At 37.6% G+C, this 25,629-nt stretch overlaps 1 protein-coding gene across 4 annotated transcripts in view; it reads right to left on the bottom strand.

The window, feature by feature from the left end:
* KCNIP4 (potassium voltage-gated channel interacting protein 4) overlaps nt 1–25,629 on the bottom strand; it is a 1,016,244-nt gene that overhangs the window by 82,779 nt on the left and 907,836 nt on the right. For all 4 annotated transcript variants that reach the window (XM_031942853.1, XM_031942854.1, XM_003773349.3 and 1 more), the window contains one exon: nt 6,238–6,362. In XM_031942853.1, coding sequence (XP_031798713.1) covers nt 6,238–6,362 — 125 coding nt within the window. The remainder of the gene's footprint in view (nt 1–6,237; nt 6,363–25,629) is intronic.

The raw sequence follows: 25,629 nt of genomic DNA on the forward strand, positions 1-25,629 counted from the left end.
AATATAATCCTAAAGAATGAGTGGGGGGCAGCTAGGTAATGCAGTGAATAAAGCACCAGCCCTAAAGTCAGGAGGACCTGAGTTCAAATTTAGTTTCAGACACTTAACATTTCCTAGCTGTGTGACCCTGGGCAGGTCACTTAATCCCAATTGCCTCAGCCAAAAAAAAAAAAAATGAGTGAGTAAAACAACAAATCACAGACATAATAGATAATTTTGTCTAAGAGAATGACAATAATGAGACAGCATACCAAAATTTATGGGATGCAGCTAAAGCAATTCTTAAGGGAAGTTTTATATCTCTACATGCTTCCTTGCATGAAATAAAGAAAGAGATCAATGAGTTGGGCATGCAACTAAAAAAGCTAGAAAAAGGATAAATTAAAAACAGCCAATGAAATTCTGAAAACAAAATGGGAAATTAATAATAATAATAAAATTTAAAATAAGAAAATCATTGAACCAATAAATAAAACTAAGTTAGTTTTTTTGAAAAAAGAAACGATAAAATAATCTTTAGTTAATTTGATTAGAAAAAGGAAAGAAGAAAACTAGTGCATTTAGGGTTCATCAGTGGAATAGTTTAGATTTATAAGACACAATAGTCAATGACAATAGTCATATAGTGTTTGATAAACCCAAAGACCCCAGCTTCTAGGATAAGAACTCACTATTTGACCCAAATTGCTGGGAAAATTGGAAATTAGTATGGCAGAAACTAGGCACTGACCCACACCTAACACCACATACCAAGTAAGGTCATAATGAGTTCATGATTTATACATAAAGAATGATATTATAAGCAAATTAGAACATAGGATAGTTTACCTCTCAGAACTGTGGAGAAGAAAGGAATTCATGGTCAGAGAAGAACTAGATTGCAATGCAAAATGGATAATTTTGATTATATTAAGTTAAAAAGGGTTTGCACAAACAAAACTAATGCAGACAAGATTAGAAGGGAGGCAGTAAACTGGGAAAAATTTTACATCTAAAGGTTCTGATAAAGGCCTCATTTCTAAAATAGAGAATTGACTCAACTTTATAAGACTACAAGCCATTGTCCCATTGATAAGTAATGGTCAAAGGATATAAATAGACAATTTTCAGATAAAGAAATTAAAACCATTTCTAGTCATATGGAAAAATCACTCTAAATCTATTGATCAGAGAAATGCAAAATAAGACAACTTTGAGATACCATTACACATTTGTCAAATTGGCTAAGATGACAGGAAAAGATAAAGATGAATCTTGGAGGGGATGTGGGAAAACTGGGACACTAACATATTGTTGATGGAGTTGTGGACTGATCCAAGGAGAGCAGTTTGGAACTATGCTCAAAGGACTATCAAACTGTGCATCCTCTTTGATCCAGCAATGTTACTACTGGGCTTGTATCCTAAAGAGATCTTAAAGGAGGGAAAGAGACCCACATGGACAAAAATGTTTGTGGCAGCAAAACTGGAAACTGAGTGGATGACCATTAGCTAGAGAATGGCTAAATAGGTTATGTATATGAATGTTATGCAATATTATTGTTCTGTAAGAAAAGACCAGCAGGATGATTTCAAAGAGTCCTGGAGAGAATTATAGGAACTGATGCTGAATGAAATACAAAGAACCAGGAGATCATTGTACACAACAATAGCAAGACTCTGTGATGATCGATCAATTCTGGTGGATGTGGCTCTCTTCAACAATGAGGTAACTCAGGGCAGTTCCAATTGTCTTGTGATGAAGAGAGCCATCTACAGCCAGAGAGGACCGTGGGAATCAAGTGTGGATCACAACATAACATTTTCACCCTCTTTGTTCTTTGTTTGCATTTTGTTTTCTTTCTTATTTTTTCTTTTTTGATCTGATTTTTCTTGTGTACCAAGATAATTGTATAAATTTGTATACATATATTGGATTTAATGTACTTTAATATGTTTAACATATATTGGATTACTCACTGTCTAGGGGAGAAGGTAGGGGAAAGGGAGAGAGAAAAAAATTTGGAACACAATATTTTGCAAGGGTGAATGTTGAACATAGAGTTAGAAAAGAGTTAGTCTCTGTCACTAATCTCTTGGAAGTAGCAAGGCTGTGACTTCCGAAGGTCCCTGAAAGTCTGAAGGCTACTTTAGTGGGGTGAGAAAGCCCCAATAACCACCACTACTGGCATCTGGCTTCCAATGCACCACCAAACACAGAGACATCTGCAAAAGTAATGGAAAATCTGATGATCCTCTTGATACAAATATGGTTTGGTGATATATGAATCTAATTAAACATAAGAAGTTCTGAAACACACCCTGCTAGGATTCTTCATTCTACATCTCTTGCAACTTTGATGGCTGCCTCTGTAACTGCTTCCCCAACTAGCACAGCCTTCCTTCTTAAAGAACACTGGGGCAATGTGAAATAAATAATGGATAGAAGGCTGGTCTTGGGATTCCGGATGACCCCAGTTCAAATACCCAATTTGGCACTATGTCCACGGGCAAATCATTCAAGTCCCCCAAGTCTCAGTGTCTTCATCTATGAAATGAATGTAATTGTACTTTGTTCATTGGGTTGATGTGAGGCATAAATAAAATAATTGCAGATAAAGCACAAAAGAGTTCTAGCATGTCAGCAATTATTAATTTAAGTTGTTTATAGATTCTTATATAGATTGTACAGCTCTGGATTCTTAAGATTTGCAATATACTTTAGGAAAAGATAAGGATTGAAAGGAAGCTAAGAAAAAGAAAGAAAGAAGAGAAGGAAAGAAGGGAGAGATAGAAAAAAGAAGGCAGGAAAATAGTATTATTTAATTTTTATATGGTTCTAAGTTTTGCAAAGCACTTTTTGGAATAGAGGAGAAAGAAGGGGGAAGAAGAAAGGAAGGAAGAAAGCATGAAAGGAAGAGAAAAAGAAGAAAGGAAAAAGAGAAATAAGAAAAAGGTACCATATTGCCCACAGGCCTTGGAATCTGAGCACTTCCTAGTGAAGTGGCTCTTGTACAAGGCTTGCTGCAGAGACACTGGCTCAAAAGGTTAATGATTGCAGTAATCACTATTTCAATTTGCAACAAATGGAATGAAAGGAAGCCAGACCCCAAACTGAGAGAGGCCCTACTGTGATGGAGATAGCATGACAACACAGTGGCAGTCTAGGAAAATTGGGAAGTTTGGATTTTTCCCTCATAGACTTTTGTAATTTTATATCTAGGGAATGGTAAAATGAAAAAAAAAAGTTAACTCACTATAAGATATCGAAGCTAAATTGAAGATGCTAAATTTCAAATGAATAAAATATCAGTTTCAGTCCCTGATTATCCTTCTGTTCGTGTTTAGCATTTGCCAAGACTTGCTATTTTATATATCGTTGTTTTCCTGCTCCTGCTGTTTTGTGCTTTTCTGCTGCTGGAGGTTGATGAAGCTGTGGGTCGAGTGTTCTAGGTAGTCCTGTCTGAGGCAAGCGGTATTTCTTATAATAGGAATAACCTAAACTGCTCCAAGCTGGCTTTCTTTAAAAAATGCACCTCTTTGTGTGTCTCTAATCTGATACTCTTTCCACCAAAAAAGCTCATATTTATATAGCTGTTTGCAGTTTAAAAACAAACAAAAACTCTTCTCTATAACAATTCTGTGGCCAAAATTACAAAATTAAGCCTCTGAGGATGGAGGTGATTTGTCCACAGTCATACATCCTAGAAGTCATAGAGCTAAGATTCAAACCCAGTTCTTATGGAGCCAAAGTTACTGTTCTATCCACAACACCCTAGCTGCCTTTCCATTGTGTGACAAAAGGGAAAGGGACATTTGACAAAGTCAGAGGATCTAGGCTCAGGTCCCAATACTTTCACTTACAAATCAACTTGGCCATGTCCTTTAACCTCATTGTGTTAGTTCCCTCATCTGATGATCAGTGAATGAATCATCAATTATTAGGTCATTATTAAGCACCTTCTACACCTAGGCTCTGTGCTAAACACCGAAGAGAACAAGAAAGATCAGACAGTCCTTGGTCTTGGGGCGCTCACAGTCCAAGGGAGGAGACAATGTGTGAACAATTATGTACAAACAAGAGACATAGAGGAGAAATTAGAGATAATAATAGAGAACGCCCTGGAATTAGGCAGGATCAGGAAAGGCTTCTGGCAGTGAGACTTCAGGTGGGAACTGCAGGAAGCCAGGAGTTGGAAACAAGGAGCGAGAGAATTCCAGGCAAGGGGGGCAGCAAGTGAAAAAGCTGGAGGCCAGAGCATCTTGTTTGAGGAATAATAATTAGGCCGTCATTAAATCACAGAGAATGTGAGGAGGGGAGCATAAAGAGCAGAAGTCAGGAGAGATATTCAAGCCAGACAAAGATTTTATGTTTCATACTGAAGACCATAGGGAACCACTGGAATTGATTGAACAGGGGAGTGACATGGGCAAACTTAACCTCCAGGAAGATCACCTTGGCAGCTGAAGAATGCTTGGATTGAAATGGATAGAGACTTGGGGCAGGAAGACCAATCAGCAGGTGACAACAATAATCCAGGTAGGAGGAACACATTTGAGAGAAGTTCTTAAGCAAGAAATGATGAAATTTAGCAGTGATTGTGTAGGGGCTGATGGTGAGAGATTATTTTTTGTCCTTCATCTTGGAAGAGGACCATGAGATCAGAGAGGTGATACCATGAATTGCAGGTGAATTAGATTGAGGGAAGGCTGGGCAAGGTCACCTGCCTCACTTTCCCCTCCAGAGCCATCGGGGCATGAAGATATATCGGGATGATGAAGATAGTGCTGGCTGTAGTGGGAGATGACACTCAGGTTGTATTTCTGAGGGACTGGGAAGATAGAAGATGTTAGGAAGACCTGAAGGTTCGGAAGAGGGGGGATCATAATGAATTCAGTTTTAGACATCAGGGTAAGATATCTATGGGATGTTCAGTTCAAAATGTCCAACAGACAGTAGGAGAGGTTGAGCAAGAAGTCAGGAGAGATGTTAAGGCTAGACAAAGGCTTATCTGCATAGAGATGATAGACTGAAACCACGGGAGCCAATGAGATCTCTAAGTGTAACCGTGCATACAGAAGGAAAAAAAGAATGAGAGTATTGAACTACATAAAATGCACATAAACATATCAATCTCTCTTCACTTACACGTAAAGGTGTACTGGACAGGGATGATGCACGCTGCCGGGCGCATAGTAGGTACCACTTACCTACCTGTAACTCATAGTCCCTCATATCTGCCATAAGGAGTTCACCCCCTATTTCAGGGACTCTGTCTGATTTTTCTGATATTGCATGAATGCCAACAGAACATGTGTATATGCTCATTCTTCTCTGCTTAGTAAGGTAATGCGACTGACATCATTTAAGTCTCCAGTCTGGGCTTTATTAGAGCATCAGAGATGATTTTGTCTTTCAAAACAAATTGTAAACACTCTGAGGGCAGTGACCATCTCCTAGCATAGATCTCTACACATAAAAGATTGTGGGATGATCCAAAAAACTGGTTGCATTTTAGGGTGTAGCCTCTCTTGTAGACAAATGCTTTTATTCTAGACACATCATTTTCCTGCCCTTTTCTGGAAATGTCCATATGGGAAACTTCAAAAATTGAAAAAAAATCACTGCATTTTCCATTCCCTCTGCCACCTTCTAAAACTCATGGCTCTCCCCTTCCACGGTTGCTTTCTGTAATGTCTCCCATTAAATGCTTGGCAATGCAAAGCCACCTAGAACAGCAGCAAATATCTGGGGAATTCTGTCTCTGAGTAAGCAGCATGGTCTAATGAACCAAAAAAAAAAAAAACAAACCTCTATGTCATAACACAGATTTTGTATCAGCCCTTTTAAAAGATACAAAACATATTCTTCAATCTCATTTCCCCCCCAAAGACTTCATCTTTTGGGCCCAAACTGGGACTGCCAAATAATCACCAATAATGGGCTGGATAGGATGATGACACTTGAGTTGGTCAAAATAGCCTCCAGAAAAACTAAAAACAGGAATATGATGACAGACACCAAGCCACTGGACAATATATAATAAGGATCAGCATTATCAAGCTCACCGTAGAGTGAAATCCAAATGCATAATGGATGATGTCCCTACTTGGCAACAGAGCATTTTATTCTACCAGATTAGTCTGGCCTCCAATTTGATCGGATTCACTTTCTGTTTTTATTTCTCTGTTTTGACTTCGCACATCTTAAGGATTTTACCGAGATTTGGAAGCTCCAGGTCCGACCCAAAGTACTCACGTTCTTGAATCCTCGGTAGAGAATCTGAAGTTCCTTCTTGGTGAATTTGCTCTGGGCTTCCAGCAGTTCAAGAGCTTCTGGTCGATGCCGTACAGTAGCCATTTCCATTTCATCTTCGACACTGTCTGTGGAAGGAAACCAGAAGGAGAGTTATTAAAAAATTCAGTTGATGCAAATCTCATTCCATGATTAGAACCAAGATGAAACTCCAAACTGAGCAAAACTCTGTGAACATCAACTTCTTACACAAGAAAATTGTCTTTCACTAGCAAGAAATTTATTATTTTTCATTTTTCAGAACTGCTAAATTGGTTCAAAAATAGACAGAACTTTACTTTGCTGCAATACCATGTGGCACAGAGGACAAAGGGTTGACTTTAGAGTCAGAGAGATGTCAAGCAACCACAGGCCTGTCTCTGGTAACTATTCTTCATGTAACCTCTTAAAGTCCTAAATGGCCATCTAAGTTTTTAAGTCGCAGACCAATTTCCAAACCACCATCTAGACATTTAGCCATCAATGTTAATTCTGAGCTTCAGCACTTAATGAGAGCTAATGCATCTGATTATAGAATTTTATAACTGGAAAGGAATCTAGAATATTATTTTACAGAGAAGGAGACTGAAGCCTATGAACTATAAAGACTTGTCTGAAATCTAAGATTAGATGTCAGTTCTCCTGAGATCACTGACTTTTTTTTTTACTACTCCATTTCCCTTCATACTTTTTATTTTATAGTTCTAAGAGTTTATGAAAAAAGCAGCAACAAAAATTCTGAAGAAAACCCTCTCTCATTCTGGAGTCTGTTTCTCTAATATATGTGACTACAAGATCAGGGGAACATTAAAAAAAAGATAAAAATCCATTTGACTTAAAAATAAAATTATGTGTCCAAGGGAAGGACAAAAGTAAGAAGAGCCAAAAAGGGGATGACAGAGATCTGGTGGGATATGAGAAAAATGAAAGGCTATAAAGGTCAAGAATGGGATTTTTGATGGAAAGTGATAATGATGGGAAAGAAGAAAGCTAAGGATCAAGTGACAGGCTGGAGAGGAGAATTGGCTGGAAAAGCCAGTCTAGGGACCACTCAGATGAATGATAAACTATACAATCTCAAAGTGTAATTCTTCTCTCTTTTCTCTGCCCGGGTTAATTTCCTAATGGCTAAACGTTCTGGTGGACCCGGTTTCTACAACACAAAATAGAGACAAGATAGTGGCTGATATTTCTTCAAAATTCTATTGTTCCAGTGTTCATGAGGCAAAGAAGAGCACTTTGAATGGGAAGAACCGGGCTCAACTGCCACTAACTATCCATGGGATCTTGAACAATTCATCTGCCTTCTCTGAGCCTCTTTTCCTCATGTTTAAAATAAGGTGATGAATCTGACGTGATTTCTAGGGACCTTCAAGTTCCACTCCTGTCATCTTCCAATCCTGAAACAACCCCTTTGTCTCAGAATCTCAGCAAAATGAGCTTAAGATGTACTACTTCCCTCATTGGGCTGTTAGGAGAATCAAGTAAGGTAATAAACAAAGCCTTTTATAATTGTAAAGTGCAATAGGAACAGCAGCTCTGATTATCATCCCTCTCTTGAAGGTCTCATTCCTACAAAGTTACCTTGGCTCTTAGCTGTGCTCATGGGGAAGAGCAAAACAGAATTTTAAATTCAATTTTCTAAAATGTCTTTAAATCACAGAGAGGCCTCTGCTAGACCCATGGAAGTATCTTTACACCAGGGAAAAACAAATCAACAAATTGACTTCCTCATCTTAGTACAACATGGAACCCGAGCCAAATAACAAGTAAATATAGTTTCTTCGTGGAGCAGAGCCAGACCTTGCCGACACATTGTCTCCGTGACAAAAGACTTGGTACCCAGAGTGCCTTGAGGGTAAGGATAATTGGGTGGAACTGCACAATAGCCCAATCATCACTGGCAAAATTTAAACAGAACTAAAGTTGAGACTGCCCTGAGGTTGTGTCTTCTTCTGGCTCACTGCTAGAATGATTTTTGCCTGATAAAGAACTGTTTCCATTTCTGGAGAATGATAGTACTTAATAGTATACATGAAGTCACCAAAATTAAACTAGCATCAATTCCATCACTAAAATCTCTCCCTGCTTCCCCAATAAAAACTCTGCTGGAAAGCTGCTATGTATCCAACTAGGACTACTTATCTTTATATAATGAACTTTCCATTACCCACTATATTGAAATGTATATTTTGGGAATTATCTACACATGACTTATCCATGGCAAATGGTAATGCTTCTTAACCTTTGGGTTAAAGTCAAGTGCCATGAATAGATTTTTTTAATTTAATTTTTTTTCATTTAACAAAGCTCTATTCTCCCATTAAAAAGAAAAAGAAAAGAAAAGAAAAGCCTTTGAGAAATTATGCATAACCAAGCAAAACAAATGTCCACACCGGGATAAATATAATTTATATCTTTTTGTATCTTTCATCTCTCTCTCTCCTGATTCTTCACTGAGAATTTCAATACTAGTTACCCAATACATTTTTAAACCATTGAATTAGTTTTTTATTCACCTTCTACTTGATAAGGTAGGTCAGTTTGATAGCCAGATTTTGGAAAAAGATAAATGAAGAGACAGCTGAACCTTAAGATGCAATTTTGAAATCTATAAAATGATGGTATCTATTTCCAATCTGAGCATGTACACAGTTAGCATCTATTAAGTGTGTAATCCCACCAGTAGGTACTTGATAAATGTTGGAAGGAAGGAAGAAGGAAAGAAAGGAGGGAAGACAAGAGGAAGAAAGAGGGAAAGAGAGAAGGATTTTAATCTATTAGCCCTTTGACATAATTCCTTTTTTTTTTCCTTCCATCCCTTAGGTTTAAAGCTAAATGACATTTTCTCATGCACCAAAAAATAGGAATTAGAGAAAGACTCTATAAATTATATAAGTATAAATTGACTAAAGAACTAGAGATTGCATTTTATAAATGGATATATTTATTTTTAATCACAATGCTTTAAGGAAGGCAGCAGAATTTCATTGCAACAGGACTGTAACAAACAGGTCAAGTCATGTCTTCCCTCCTCTTTAAACTTTATGTAACCAGTTGGGGCAGGTCACATTACAGGTCTGAGCATTGTGTACCTGACAAAGGACCTCCCCTATAATCATAAAAGCTTTTGAAGAGTAACTACTTTAAACATCTCATTAGCAATAATGGACATCAGTTGGGCAGGCCAAATTCTTAATGCAAGTTGCCCCTTCTTTGAAAAATACATTAATTTTGCATTACAAAGAGATCATTTAATGTCAAAGCATTTAAAGTGTCATTGAATTTAAATTGATTTACTGTACTGAAGAGTTGAATCAATTTGATTTATAATATTTGTTTATGTCTGGAAACGCTCTTTAAAAGCTACTTTGCCCAAACCTTTCCCATATAATTTTCCAACTTATAGGTCTTGCATTCTCTACTTTTCCATTTCCAGTCTAATATTATTTTCCCTTTTGAGATTTTGTCACCAGGGTTCACCAAAAACAGTCCAAAATAGTTTGAATAGTGCCCATAAATGCTGGCTTTCGCTACAGAGTACAAATAAGATCTAGGTGGCTCAGTGGATGGAGTACCAGGCCTGAAGTTAGGGAGATTGAGCTTTCTGAGTCCAAATCTGATTTTAGATATTTACTGGCTATTTGACAGTTGGGTAAGCAATTTAATGCTGTTTGCCTCAGTTCCTCTTCTTTAAAATGCACTAGAAAAGGAAGTAGCAAACCAATCCAGTATCTTTACCAAGAAAATGCTGAAATAGGATCACAAAGAGTCTGAAAATGTCCCCACAATAGGTGGAACCCATGAAAGTGTGATGGGTGGCTAAGGGCTCCTGAGTGCAAGCATGCATTGACATGCTTTGGGAACAGCATTTCACTAGGCATTAGAAGACCTAAGTTAATCTCATGCTCTAGTTTTGGGAGAGTCACAGAATTGGGTACTTCCATGTCTTCATCCATAATATGGGGGGAAATGGTGGGTAGTCAACTTATCTCACAGGGTTGTTGAGATAATAAATGATAAAGCCTGGTGGAAAGTTTCAACAGCTATTGAAAAGTCAAGTATGTATACAGACCCTCCAGAAGCCTCTGGGAAGATACATAGAGATGTTGAGGAAGGCACACAAGTAAAATCTAAGTTGCTTTGAGACAGGGCTTTCTTTCCTTCTTTCCTTTCTACCTTCCTTCCTTCCTCTTTCTTTGTCCCTCTCCCTTTTTCTCTTTGTCCCTCTCCCTTTCTCCTCTCTCCTTTCCTCTCTCTCCCTCCCTCTCTTTTCCTTCCTTTCTTTCCCTCTCTCCCTCTCCTCTTCTCTCTGACCTAATAACTACCACAACTCTGTGTACATGACAGGTGTTGGATTGGCCTGGAGCCGAGTCTTGGGTCCTTGTCTTAAATTTTGTGCCTCAGTTCCACACCCACCTGAAGCACTGAGACCTTGTCTACTGCATAGAATTATGTTGTAAGGTCATGATACATGTGTGAAGAAGCTGAAGGAGGAAGAATGAAATATTAGCCAAAGTGAGCATTATCATCATTCTTGTTATTGTTCTCATTAATAGATGGGCAGAAGGGTCGCTGCCAATGGTATTTGAGTGGATCTCAAAGGGCTGGGGTAAACAACCAGTCATTTTCTGCCTAGAAATTTGGCCTAAGAGATGTCTCTCCTTCTTATAATCCTCTGATCCTTATCAGAAAATGCACTGGTTTCCAAAGAGATTGAGAATAGAAGCTGAGCCTTAAGCCTGGCCCTATAAATAATTCTTTATAGATTTTAACATCTTTCTTTTTTCCCTTTTAAAAATCACCTTTGGACCTAGGATCTCCTCATGATTCCTCCCTCACACAGCCACTCACCCATCCACCCACCTTGGGTTGCTATCTTTAGTTGCACAAGGTGGGTTGATGAATAATTGGTTCCACATTGAGTGTGTATAAGCCATAGAAATGAAATGATAATTCTAGCTAATGATTCCAACAGTCTCCAAACTCAAACAAAAGCCTCCCAATGTTGAATCTGTGTCCCTGGCCCTCAACTTGACATAATGTTTACAATGGGGAATATGTATACAAGGGGTTTAGTGACATACATACACACATTTATACATAACAAATGCGTATTTATACACAGACATAAAAATGTACATTATATCTTCTCCAGAATGCTAGATCAGTGAAGACTGTTCCTGTTCTTTGTCCAATTATAGTCATATGCATAATACATATATTTTGTGATATATAGACACATATATACATAAATTTATACACTGCATATATGTGAAAACTGCTTTAGAGCTTACGAATCTCTTTTCTTAACAGTTCAATTGTCTACAATGCACAAGTACTGTTCTAGGTTCTGGGGATATATAAGGCAAAAATGGAACAATCCCTGCCCTCATGGAGCTTACGTTCCTTTGCAAGAGATACAACATGTGCTCAGGTAAGTAAATCCAAAGCAAAGAAGATAATTTCAGGAGGGAAAGAGTGCTAATAACTGGGAGAGTCAGGGAAGGACTTATGCGGAAGTGGGCTATGCTAAGTAAATGCTTGTTTCTTATCAAAGCTGGGACTGGAACACATTTCTTCCTGACTTTCTAACACACTTCCTACTACAACATGTCATCGTGGAATTTTATGATACATTATACTTGACATCTATAAAACAATGAAGATAGACTATGAGAGAATATTCAGCCTATTATTATTGGTTCATTTTTGTTATTTTAGCTAGCCTTGATATGTTTCCATTCTAAGGGAACATAAATCAATTTGCAGCTTTCCTTGTTCAATCCAATCACCTCTACAAGGACCGAGCTTTGTTGCGGTTGCTATTCAGTTGCATCTGAGTCTTCATGTCCACAGTTGGGGTTTTCCTGGCAAAGCTGCTGGAGTGGTTTGCCATTTCCTTCTCCATAGGAGTGGGCTGCTGGGTCTCTTCTTTATAGCACTCGTGAATGGATTTACATGGACTTATTTGTGTACAGAAGTAACTTATTCACACAATCTCGGGCTTCAAAGCATAATAACTTTATTGGAATTCGGGTTATCAGCGCTAACCATATTACTTCTGCAGAGACTTAATGGCCCCAAGAAGTCTGGGTTTTAATTTACCATTTATCATCCAGGCAGAACATTGAAAAATATAGCTGAAAGGGGCTGCAGAGAAAACAGCCCAAATGATTAGAGGAAAAGGCAAAACTTGTATATAAGAATCTACATTCTTCTTATTAGTTTGGATGACTTCTCATTTCCCATCTCACTCTAACTCTGTGATCTCCTGTGCTAAAAGTGTGGGCAGGAGAAGGGCTCCCTCTCATTTTCTCATTCTCTTTGTATATATATATTTTTGGTAGTCTATTTTCATTATTCTTTAGATGCTCAATTTATACATATGAATGTATATATTTAAGTATGTGTATATAGAGAAATAGATAGATAAATCAACAGACAGTCGCAGGGCACAGTGTAATGTGACCCTCAAGTTATGATCTCCTGGGCTCAAGTCCTGCCTTATCCATTGGAGGCTATAAAGCCATGGACAAGTCTTGTATCCTCTCAGGGCTTCTTAATCTTTTTTGTGTGACATAGACCTTTTTGACAACTTAGTGAAATTTAAAATGAAAGACTAACAACAATGGACTCTCTCGCAGAAAATGCTTTTTAAATTTTATTTTTTAAGAATATGATAAATTTCACTTAAAGGTTAGTAAGATGTGTGTGTGTGTGTGTGTGTGTGTGTGTGTGTGTGTGTGTGTGTGTATTTTTTCTTATCCAAATTCAGGGATATGGTACAATCTACTAATGGACCCCTTCCATTGACTCTGGGTTAAGAAATCTTGCCATGGACAATTCTCTAAGACTCTGCTTATCTGTGTTGGTAGAAGGATTTCCCTCAATGGAATTCCCAATAAAGTCAGCTCCAGATCAAATATGTAACATAATTTGATGTAATATAATACCCACCTATACACACACACACACACTATATATATACACACACACACACACACACACACACACACATCCATGAATATATACACACATGCAATAGAGCAAAGTGGACAGAGTCCTGTGCTTAGAATCAGGAAGACTTAGTGGTAAATATAACTGGGACACTTATTAACTGTGAGACCGAGACAGGTCACCAGTCTCTATCCTGAGTAACTCCCTGGGACTTCTCTCTTAAATCCTAGAAAGATTTAAATCTGTTATGATGGAGGAAATTCCCAAACTCAAATGTCTCCAAGGTAAGAAAATTATTAATGTTTCAATAGGGGCTGTTTACAAAGTTATAGTAGATTATTATTACAAAGTCAGAAAAGGCAGATGCTAAGAGGTGCTAGGAATAAGACTCAAGGTTCCAAGGTCAGTGTAATTTCTGCCATATTCTACTGTCTTCACTGTGGAAAGGAGGAAAGTGATGGATATGGGCAGGGGAAAACCATATCCAATCAACAAATATGAAAATATCAGAACAAAGTGTTTTCCCTTAAAGTTGCAAGGATTTCTTTTTGTGTCCCAGACTTAAAAGTTTTTGATATAAGGAGAGACCTTCAGATGTCATTTAATCAAATTATATTCTTTCACAGATGGGGAAAGTAAGGCTCAAAGAGGTTATATGATTAAATACACACACATCCCTATACACAAATATACAATGTGCTATTGGATGTAGCACCTTCATTGAGTCATACATACACACACACACACACACACACACACACACACACACACAGATTATAAATGGCAGAATTGTTCTTTAATCTACAGATTTAATCACAGCTTTGGGGGCTCTTGAAGGTCAGACTCTAAGGATTTTTAAATACTTAGACTATACAAAGAACCAGAAATTTGAAGGAAGACCTCAATATTGCAAAACAGAATGATAGAATATTAAAGCTCCAAATCCCCCAATCTCCCTCATTTTACAGAGAAAGAAATTGGGACTAAGTGACTGCCCATGTGTATATAGAGAGTTAGGAGAATAGACCTTGTACCAAAATTTTCTGATTTCCAGTTTCATGTTCTTTTCAAAAGTAACAAAAGTTGGGACTGCTAGTGGTGCCCCACCTTGTGGATAGTGAATAGAGTACTAGCCTTGAAGTCAGGAGGACCTGAGTTCAAATTTTAACATTTCCTGTTTTGGAGCCAAACTTTCATCTATCTCCTGCCTCTGATGAGCCCCAACCATGCAGCCCTCTCATTGGTCTACATTAAGACCCCATACTCTTCCTCAATCTTCCACTCTCCTGTTAACGGGTCTGCTCATATGGCAACAAGCAACAACAGCTTCACAAAAATTAGGTTTATTACAAGAAGACTGAGCATGGATGTGGATGCATTCATGATCCATACGCAAGCTTGCCTATTTGTAACTGCACAGCAAAGGAAGGAAGAGATCACAAAATTCTCCACATAAAGAGACTGACTGGGGGGGAAGTACAGTAATGGTGGGCAATGGGCAAAAGCCCCCCCGAACAGGAGGAGCAAAGAGATGGCAAAAGCAGCATGAGTGTCCCTTGGAACTGCTAGACCATGAAGATACAGTGGTCTGCTTTTCTATGAGCATCCACTCGAACAGTTTCTCAGCCTAGTGCAGACTGACTGGTGTTTGTCTGAGTACCAGAGAGACATGAGGGTCCAGCTGGCAATGCAAACAGCAAGTTATGTCAGCTCGGGGGCTTCTTCCCTGACACATTCTGGCCCCCTACATAGTCCGGGTCCAGTGTTTCTGAAAACAAGCAGCTCAAAAAGAGACATCCAAGGGATCCCTTAACATTCCTTACCACAGTTACCACCTCTCCTTCTCTCTTCTTATTAAATCTCCCTTGCTTCCCAATCACTGGCAGGAGCAAACATGGAATCCTCAAGGGGGAATTTTTGATATTTAAAATCCCATCTAATGGCTCCTCCCTTTCTAATCAAAGAATCTCAGTAGGAGGGAAAACTATCTCTGAACAACAATCCCCTTCATAAAATATCCCAAAGTTGGTCAGCCAGTTATTCCTTTCCAGTAATGGGAAACTTACAACTTTTGATAATAGCCAATTCTCTCTGTGGGTAGCTCTAATTCTCAAGAAAAGTTTTTTCCCGACATCAAGTCTAAGTTTAGCTTCTTGTGACTTTTATTTTATAATTCGTCTAGTTCTTCCTTTTGAGGTTAAGGAGGATAATCCCACCCTTAACATGATTACCTTATAAAATGTATATGGAGAAAACTATCATCTCTCCTATAAATTCTCTCTTATCTGGACTAAGGAGTGCAAGTTTCTTTCAACAGTTACCTAGGTAGCATGGTATCCAGAACTCTTCCAATCCTGGACACCAAGAGAATTCAAAGACTAGAGCTGAATCCCTGTGGGAAGATAGGGATAAAGCCTAAGTCACTTGAGGCAGCAAGATCTTTCACAAATCTCTCTGGTGTTATTGGCCAAAATAAACTGGTCATTCCATTGGTCCTGGAATCATGGACGGATCAGCATTTGGATACAGCATACTTTTTAGTGCTCAAATGGCATGGTGCATCAGGAAAACTTTTTAATTGATAAAATATCATATGTAATATTATGTGCTAATATATATGTATACATATATATATATGTATGCACATATATATATACATACAGGTTGTATAAATCCATGGAGATCTCTCTTTTCCCACAAAAGCTATTCTAATGTTCACTAAGACCAAAGCCTGACCTGACATAAATTCAACCTGTGTTTCCTGAATGGGTTTAAATGAGACTTCTTAAGAGAGGGAGCTGCTACAGCTGGGGATTCCCCATTCAAAGAAGGATAAAAGACCAAGTTGGTAATGAAGAGCCAAGGATCACAGGGCATCATCTGAGTTCACAGATTCCAAGATAGCAAATAACAGGTTCCGCTCCATCCCCCAATGGCTTCATATATATATATTTCTACGCCTGGGTTTCCAAGCTCCTCCCCTGCTGAAGAAACTACCAACATCAACAGATCTTTTGACATGAGAGCAAAAAAAATAATTTGTCTATAATAATAACCATTAATACTTATAGAACACTTTAAAATACTTTCCTTACCACAATAATGTGAGAAGAAAAGCACAAATATCATCGTCCTTATTTTACAGATGAAGAAACTGATAGATTAAGACATTCCCACACTCACATGGCTAGTAAATGGTGAGCATGGCTTTAAGTCCAGATCTTCTGATGCTGTGTTTTATGTTTTTTCCATCATACTAATCTTTTAATTTGACTTTATCATTGGATAAACATATAAAACATAACCACCTGTTATATCCATGCCCTGAATTATGACAGGCCCAAATCAGATAGCTGAGAAGTACCAGCTCCAATAGTTTATTCTCATAGCTGGGAAAATTTCTTTATTTTACACGATCCAATTGAAGACTAACTTTCCCTTCAAAAAATGCCATTCTGAGCCATGACTACAACTTTGAAATCTAACTTCCCTCAAAAACACCCACCAAACTTTTCTTGCAATTTGCCTCCTGAAGAAAAAAGCCTGTCCTTGATTACTTTTAACTATTGTTTGCAAGAGTTTTAAATATGTTCTACTCAAGTGCACTAAATTTTCTCTAGTAAGGGAAGAGCATTTCTTATCTCTGTAGCACAACCTTCTGGTTGAGGAATACATTTCTACGTTCTCTTTTAAAGACCTCAACAAAGGCTTCTCTTACTATTTTAATTTTAGTCGAATATAGGGATTTACACTAGAACAGTGACTGAATTTGTGATTTCATTGAGGCAGTCACCTTCTAGATATGGATACTCTTAACAGTGGAGGTGAAAGACCTTTTCAAAACATAAAGCCTTAAAGAAGTTTTTGTTATTATTGTTAGTTTATTTATTTATTTTGATTTAGAGCACTGAGAGGTGAATAGATGCACTATAAATAAGGAAGAAAATACAAGAGAATTAGTTGCTTGGTTAAGTGCTATGAAGCTTATATGTATGAAGGAGCACATTCATATATATTTGGGATATTCTGCTTTTAGATATGTTACCCAATAGAAAAAAGAAAATAGACTAGCTTAGATCTAACCACAGAGCCTTACTAGATGTATAGACTTGAGCAAATTTCTGGGTCTCAGTTTACCGTCTAAATAAAAGCAAACTAATATTGGTTAGATTACAAAGAGCTACCATTCCTTAGGATGATGCTCCTTAGGCATGGAGATTTAGAGGTAAAGACATTAAAATATTAAATATTATATATAAATAAAATAGTAAAATATTAAAATTTACCTAATCTTAACATAATAGGAACAAGAGATATAGGAAGAACTTCAGAGGCCTTCTAATCCAATTCCTTCATTCAGTAGATTTAGAAGTCATGGAAGTCCATGGATTTGTCCACCACCACACTGCTAATGAGTGACTGTTCTCAAAATCCTAGCCTCTTTCCACCATCTCACAATCTTTTTAGTTTTGAAGAAAGTATGTTGTAAACTTGAAAGCGTTATTAAAAATGAATTGTTTTTATTATCTTTGAAAAAAAGATTTTACTAGTGAAATTAGTATGAAAAATGTTTAAATTGCTTTAAGTAGATACTAATTTAGATCTGGCAGTATCATGTTTACCAGGTACCACTGAACGGTCAAGATTAGTAACTTTGGGTTGCTTAGACTTTCCCCAAATTTGATTTATTCCCAACTTTTCAGGAACACATCTAATAGGTAGAATGGATTTAATCATCAGAACTTAACTTTTATATAAACAAATTCAGATTTATCATGGAAATAAATGTCAAGTTTGAGTTAATAATCTGAGGATTTGAACTTCAAATGGCATTGAATGTCATAAAACTCCAAGGCTTAAATTCCTCACTATTCCTCCTTAGTAAGGTGACTCAGATATTTATGATTCCATAAAAAAAAAGAAAAAAAAAAGCCTGCGAACTTGCTGAAACATTCCAAAGGAAACCAAACTATGATAAAAGCAGCAACAAAAACAACCCAATATAAAAATCTTATTACTTCCTAAAATGTAATAAAAGCTAAACTTCTCTCTTACCATTAGTTTCACCATCCTGCTGGGCTTTTAAGTCAGTGGGGAAATCATGCAGTTTGAAGTTTTATTTAAAAATACCTCATTTTTTGACATATGAAAATTTTGAGAGTATTTTTGAGTGGAGCAAGAGAGTGATGTGTGATGGTGATAAGCAACAATGTTTGCCTGAAAATCATAAAAGAAAAGAAAAAAAAAAAAGAAGCACCATACGACAGAGTTTTATAAAAATAAGAGAAAGGCTGCCATAGTAGTGGATATAATACTTATTTAAAAATACTTAAGTTCTAATTCCCACTCTGGCACTTTACTGGATGATCATGGACAAATTAGGTAATTACTTTTGAACCTTGGACAATTAGTTATTTTAGGCTGTAATGTTCTTTGTTTGACAAAAGTCTCACAAGGAGGACGTATGCCTGAATTCTAAAAGCCAAATCTTATTGAAAAATCAAGATTCCAACATTTATCTTAATTTTCAATTAAGCATTTTCAGCACCTAGTGTATTTCAGTAGTCCTCCTCTGACAAAGATGGTAAATTCTCTGTGATTTAGTACCTGACTGTTGAGGACTATTGGATTAAAAAAATATCATTTTTAGGTAACATGGTGAAAAAGCTCTTTAACTTTGACTAGCATGGCCTTTAGGCAGCAGATATATAATTTAATGCCTGGATCAGAAATATTCAGAAGGATGTTGTCGAGGTCGATTAAAGTAATGTACATAAATAATATTGTGAACTATGATGCACTATGTATATCATACGTATCATACATATGTATATGATACATTCCCTAAACATTTTCCTTTTTATTTCCATATTTCATTTTAAAATTCCTTTAAAATATATCTTGTCTTTTTGTCTTTATATGAGTCTTTCCAAAACTGTTCCTTCTAAACCTTTATATAGCATCAATTTCATTACTATAATTTTTGATAGATAATAGTAATGATTTATTTATATAGTCTTCTGAGATTTATTAAGTGCCTTTATAACAAAAAGAGACAGTCATGTGGCACAATGGAAAAGGCTGCATTAAAAACTGGTCTCAGGTACTCACTAGTTGTGGGATACTAGGCCAGTCACTTAAACCTCTGTCTGCCTCGGTTTCCTCATCTGTAAGATATGAATAATGATTGTACCTAGGCCAGAGGGTTGTTGCAAGAATAAAGTAAAAAATCTTTGCAAAGTACTTTGTGAATAAAGTGCTCTATCAATGCAAGCTGCTACTATTACTAGTAAAAAACCTTGTGAGGTAGGGAGCAGAAAGATCATAGAATAAAATGAATGCTTTAAAGGAAGATGATGGCTTCACAATCTGAGATCCCATCAGCTCTCCCATTTTTTATAGAATAGGACACTAAAGCCTAGAGCAATAAACTCAGTTGCCCAGGGTCACCTAGCCAGATAGCACAGCAGTCGATGTCAGAAGCCAGGGCTTCTGGCTTTTGGTATTGTGCTTTTTCCAGTATTAGATGGAACTCTCACGGCTGTTCAGTATCCTCGAGCTGAAAAGCAGTTTGAAGAGAAACAGCTTGAACTTTAATCTTCTCTCTAAGCAGGTAATTTAGCAATAACCTGTATTTTATGGACCTGTTAGAGTGGAAAATTGAGTCTACTTGAAGCATTCCCTTTCTACTTAGGTGCCTAATGTAACCTTGCAGAAACCACTATTGGCTGGCCCGATTTTAATCCCCAGAGTAATTTCCTAAGCCACTGTAAATAGAAAACATATCAATATTACAACTTTGGGGAACTTATGAGTGACCTTCTGTAACTTTCTGCAAAAGCGATAACAAATGGCTTTCATTTGCCTGCCCTTCTGCTGGATAGATTTTCACTAGCCAGGACCACTCAATACCTTTCATCCCAAGTCAATACCAAAGAAAAAAAGAGTCTAAAACATCAAGCTGAAAGCCAAAGGTTGGCTTTATTTTGTTCCCCGATAGAAAAAAGAGCACATTAACTAGGGAGATAACCGATCTTCGACTTAAAATCTAATAAGCCTGCCAAAGGGAATGGGGAGTCCGAAAGCAGCAACGTGTGGCTTCTTAATAGAGAAGTACAAAGTGAAGAATAGCATCAGGAAGCAGAATGTTTATTAGTGCTTCATCCTGGAGGGTTTTAATAAAATTTTGTTGACAGAGTGCAGTGGAAAGAAGAGCACAATGGGAGTCAGCCCCTGGCCCTAGCTCCGCCACAAACAGGTGTGTAATATCACCCATCTTTCTTTCTCTCACTGAACCTTGCTTAATTTTGAAAAGGAGAGGGATGGACTGGAGTCTTGGATTGTAAGGCTTGGGTAGATTGCCAAATTATTTCGTGTTACAACATAGGTTCTTTATTTCCCAAATTTGTGCCTAGCCACTGAACGAGTGCTCCAAAAGCCATGAGGATTTCAAGTCAAGGGACCTACATTTAAATTCCTGGTAGGCCACTTACCAGTTGTGTGACCTTGAATAAGACACTGCTGCCTCAGTTTGCTCGTCTGTAAAATGACTGGATTAGGTTGGATGACCCCAAAGGTCTCTTCTAGCTCTAAATCTGATTCTGTATAATCAAGTTTAATAAGTGTAACAAAATTGGAATCTCAATTTCCCCCTAAGAAACCTCATGGTGAAAAATGGAATACAAAAGCTAATATCAATCACATAACCGATAACCCAGAAGTGGAAATTTTTCTGACTACCTGTTTTTCTTTTCTTTCGTTAATTCATTTCTTTTTTACTTTTCTCCTTTTTGTTAAAGATACCAAGGAGTCAGCAGGAGTTTGATTAATTGCCAGAAGGTTAAGAGTGATGCTATTTTCCAAGTCTGAGTGGCCAAGGTTGGGCTTTAATTGGCAGCATTTGGCTAGTTCTAAACACTTTCTGAAAACAAATGCTCACAGCCAATGCAAAGTGTTTCACTGCCAAAAGAGACATCCCCAACCTTTCACAGATGATAAACACATCCAATATGGTTACTAGGAAAACACACACATACGAATTTGAATTCTGGGTTATGTTTAATATTAAAGAACTGAAGTCTGTTTAGTAAGTTGCGGTTCGCAATTATGTTGGACAATGTGCTGATGGCAGCTCAGCAGTTATGAGTAGTCTGCTCATTTTGGTCTGCTGTAATCAAAAAGCAAGGCAAGAACATACCTCTAATTTCTGGAATCAATAATTGCCATGGAATTAGGGCAGTAAGAGATTATAGAGCAGGGGTTAGCATTTAATGAATTAAAAGACAAATAAATGCTTGTCTAGATGTAATAAGCATCTGTGTAAGTCAGTGTCTAATAATTCCTTGTCTTTAGTGCTTTATTTCATAAATACATGGTCCAGATGTGACTCTGATTGCCTCTAGAATATCCCAGTGAAAAAGTATGTGTGTGTCTGGAATAATTCCATTTTAGAGTAAAGAAATTGAAGCACAAATTACTTTTCTGGAGCAACCCAGATAGATCATATCACCACAAAGAAAAAAAGAAAATTGCATTTGAATAGATGGTACTATTCAGTTAGATTCCTTTATTCCTTTATTTATTTTTTGGTAAGGCTTAAGCGATTTGCTCAGGGTCACAGAGCTGGGGAGTATTTAAATATCTGAGGTCACATTTGAACACAGGGCCTCCTGACTTCAAGAGCGGTGCTCTAACTACTGTGGTCTTGCAGCCAAGGATTGTTGAGACTAAGCTAACTAATGAGCCAGCCATATTTTTATTTGAAATAATACTAATTCAAAGGAGCAACATATAAAGACTGGCTTTGGACTCAGATGAATTGGCTTGAAATTCCACATTTTGTCTTTACTATCAATAGGATTCTGGGCAAGGCACCTGGCTTTGGGGTTTCAGTTTGCTTTTGGAGGGTTAGACTAGATTGTCTCACATCGAAAGATCTGTGGATGCTTGGTCTGCAGATGAGAAGTCTTAGCTTTCTTCAAGTACTTGAAAGGACATCATGCAGAAGTAAGAATGCAGAAATAAAAGCATAGGGGGGGAGATATAGAAAGGCTGATGAGACAGGCCATTGAAGACGGGACTTTCTGGCAAGGAGAACACCTCAGGAGTGGCTCTGAAAGTAGAAGGCTTCTCACCATTGGGTCAGTCTTCTAACTGAGATAAAAGTCTTTGGAGATATTGAAAAGAGTAGTTTTGGGGCAGAACTAGACAATGTCAGCAAACCTTATTTTTCAATAATCATTTCCTTTTCTTGCTTTTATCATTCAAGTGGACAAGGGGCTACTGGAAAAAGTGCTTCCTCTCATTTATGGAGAAACAAGTAATTTTATAGGATGCTTTTCTGGAGGTAAGAGGAATCTGAGTCTGATTTCATCGGTTTAGGGGAGCACCTTGATGATACTTTTTCAAGTAAAAGAGATAGGAACAAGTGCTTTCCAACTTGGGGAGTAGCTGAGAGGTCAAGGACAATGTTTGGTTAATACCTTTATTAACTTTTTGGAATTAATTACTTAATGTTGATGAAAGGTATTGTTATGGGTCTTAAAAAATGACTTGATCAGCAATAGCCAAATGGTTTCATAGGACTGGGATGTGGTCAAAGACAGGTAAATCTGGCTCTAGCTCAGCTTCGATTTCTAGCACAACTTTTTATTCAGTTGAAAGAATGCCAGTGTGAGGTGACAGGGAAGCAATCCAAAATGGAGACTCCAGGAGGCTGTACCAGGAGCCACCATTTTTACTGGGCAACTGGCTCTAGCATGGGAAGACATTAAACTGATCTATCACTGTGAGTGCTTCAAAGACACCTGAGAGAATGAAAATGGCTGGCGTGGCACTTCTAGGCTTTCTCCACACACCAAAGATAGCTTGCCTGACTTCCTGTGACCGGGCTGGCTCTCGCCCCTTTTTCACTTGTGAGAACAACTCTTGGACTTGAAAACTTTCTCAGTGATTCAGCTCCACAACAAAGCTAATCTATGTTGACTTCCAGGTTTGCACAAGGCTCTGAGAGCTGTCTCTCAGTGGGACAGCAGCCTTACACACAGTGGGACAACAGCCTTATGGACAGTGGGACAGCAGCCTTACGGACAGTGGGACAGCAGCCTTACGCACAGTGGGACAGCAGCCTTATGCACAAGTAGTAAGTTTCTTGACACTGGAAGGATGATATTGAGAGAGAAATTCTATAGGGGAGATGCAGTTAGACACAAAAATCCCTAATATCCTTGCTAGAATCCAGATTCTATAGATAAGTTTTTGCATTTCTCAGCTATTAAGCCTGCTCACAGGAACGATTATTTTTAATTTACTAAAAATGAATAAGTAGTCAATCTCTCCAGCCTCAGTTTAGTCATAGATGCAATAGAATGATTAATGTCAATCTCACATTTTTGTTATGAGAAAGGAGCAAAGAAAACACTTTGGCAATTGAAACATGTCTTTGATTTTTTTTTTCCTTAGGCTTTTGGGTAAAGGTAGAAACCATTTTGGTAGTTATTGATTGGCCTTTTTGGTAGATGACCGAGGACATTTTCTAAGTAGCTTTGTCACCCACCAAAGGCCCTGGCTGGGCATTGACAGGAATCAGCAGCAATCTGCTGACTATTAAGAAAAGAGCAAGTTACCTAATTCCAGTTTGTTCTTGCTTTGCCCCTGTTGCTCTTTACAAACCACTGGCCACATAACCACTAACCCTAACCCTAAATGTTCATGGGTTGCTGTAAGCACTGGGCAGGACTCAGAATCAAGAGAGCCAAGTTGTATCCCAGGAGATGTCAGTAAATCAGACATGGAATCAGGAGAGATGTCAGCCTTGGGTGTCAAGCTGGAAAACGGGGCAAATATCTTACTCCATTTCACCATTTATAAAAAGGACAGAATGCTACTTGTACTTCCTTTTTTTGCAAGATTGTATATAAAAGTAGGCTGTTGTTATTGTTTATCACACCTTGGGCCACCCCTTTGTGGTGACCTTAGCCTGCCTTTCTAGCCCATCCCATACTTGCTTTTTCTTCCTATCAAAATTTCTATCTTCCTATCCTACTATCCTTTTGTCCAGGAAACTCATCCATCTAATGTGGTAATGTGCATGATAACTTGTTCTATCTGCTATATGGTCTTAAATTCCAAGGATTGAGGCTAAGGGAATCATCATCATCATCATCATGAGGGAGTTTTTCCTCACACACTGCTAATAATGCTTTCACTTTGTCTATCCAGATAGAAAGCAAAGAACCCCAATTGCTTTTCCACTGAACAGTCCTTCATACACTAGAAGCCCACCATTCTGTTCTCCTTCTACTAAGTCTTTTCTTCTCAAGGATAAACATTCCCAGTTCCTTCAACTCATCTTCATATGTCTTGATTTCCAATTAATATACTTAATATAGAAATGTAATTATCATATCAATATCAATTTATATTTACCTATAATTTTATAGCTTCCTAAACTTTATAATAATCCCAAGAGATGAATATCATTATCAATTAGGTTCCCCTAAGTATTGACACATCCAAAGTTCAAAATCTAGATGCTAACAAGGTAAAGGGAAGTGGTGAGTGGGGTGGACAAGACCTTAAGAAGGCACAAAGTCACTAGCCAGTGATATCTAATGTATAGGTGACTTACTACCTTTCTTGGTAAATATCCCAAGTGGTCCAGTTGGCTACTAACTTTCAGGGAAGGCTAGAAAAAGAAAATCATACTCCCACAATCTAGAGGACACAAACATATTATTCAGTAACAATGAAAATAAATGTCTTTGTAGGGTTGGTTAGGGAGAGTACCTTCATTTTATTACTTGCCATTAAAAACAAACAAAAAGCAGATCAACACTTTTTGGGTTATATCTATTTGCTTGTGTTTTTAAAGGGGAAAATGGTTCATATTTTTTTGTAAATTGGATCTTTTTCTCTGACATGTAATCATCATTTGAGTTGTATTTATATTCCCTGGCTATCGTATTTTATCATCAAACTGCTGAATGTAATTTATCTCCACGCAATTTTAAGGTCCTCATTTGGAGTTATTTACTTTGTTTGCCCTTTGGCCTCTTCCCCAAATATTTTTGGACTCTTGGTTGCTTTGGAGAGCAATCAAACTTTCAAATCAGTTATTAAGGAATACCACAGTACTTGCATTTAAGTACTGACTCCAATAGCTCTCATTCTAATCCTGATTTATGCTAATTACATGCCTAAGAGAACTTTTAAAGACTGTAATTTATAGATGAATTAGTGATGAATCTGTATAGATGGAAGGAGTTTCCACACTAAGAGTTCCTCATATGGATGAACTCATGGGATTGACCCCTTACACCCTAATTTTCTTTTTGTAGTTCTAAAATGAAGTAATTTAATTTTTTTCTCTTCCATTTGAAAAAATAGATATACAAT

The sequence above is a fragment of the Sarcophilus harrisii genome, chromosome 6 (assembly GCF_902635505.1).
Source record: "Sarcophilus harrisii chromosome 6, mSarHar1.11, whole genome shotgun sequence".
Classification (NCBI taxonomy): domain Eukaryota; kingdom Metazoa; phylum Chordata; class Mammalia; order Dasyuromorphia; family Dasyuridae; genus Sarcophilus; species Sarcophilus harrisii.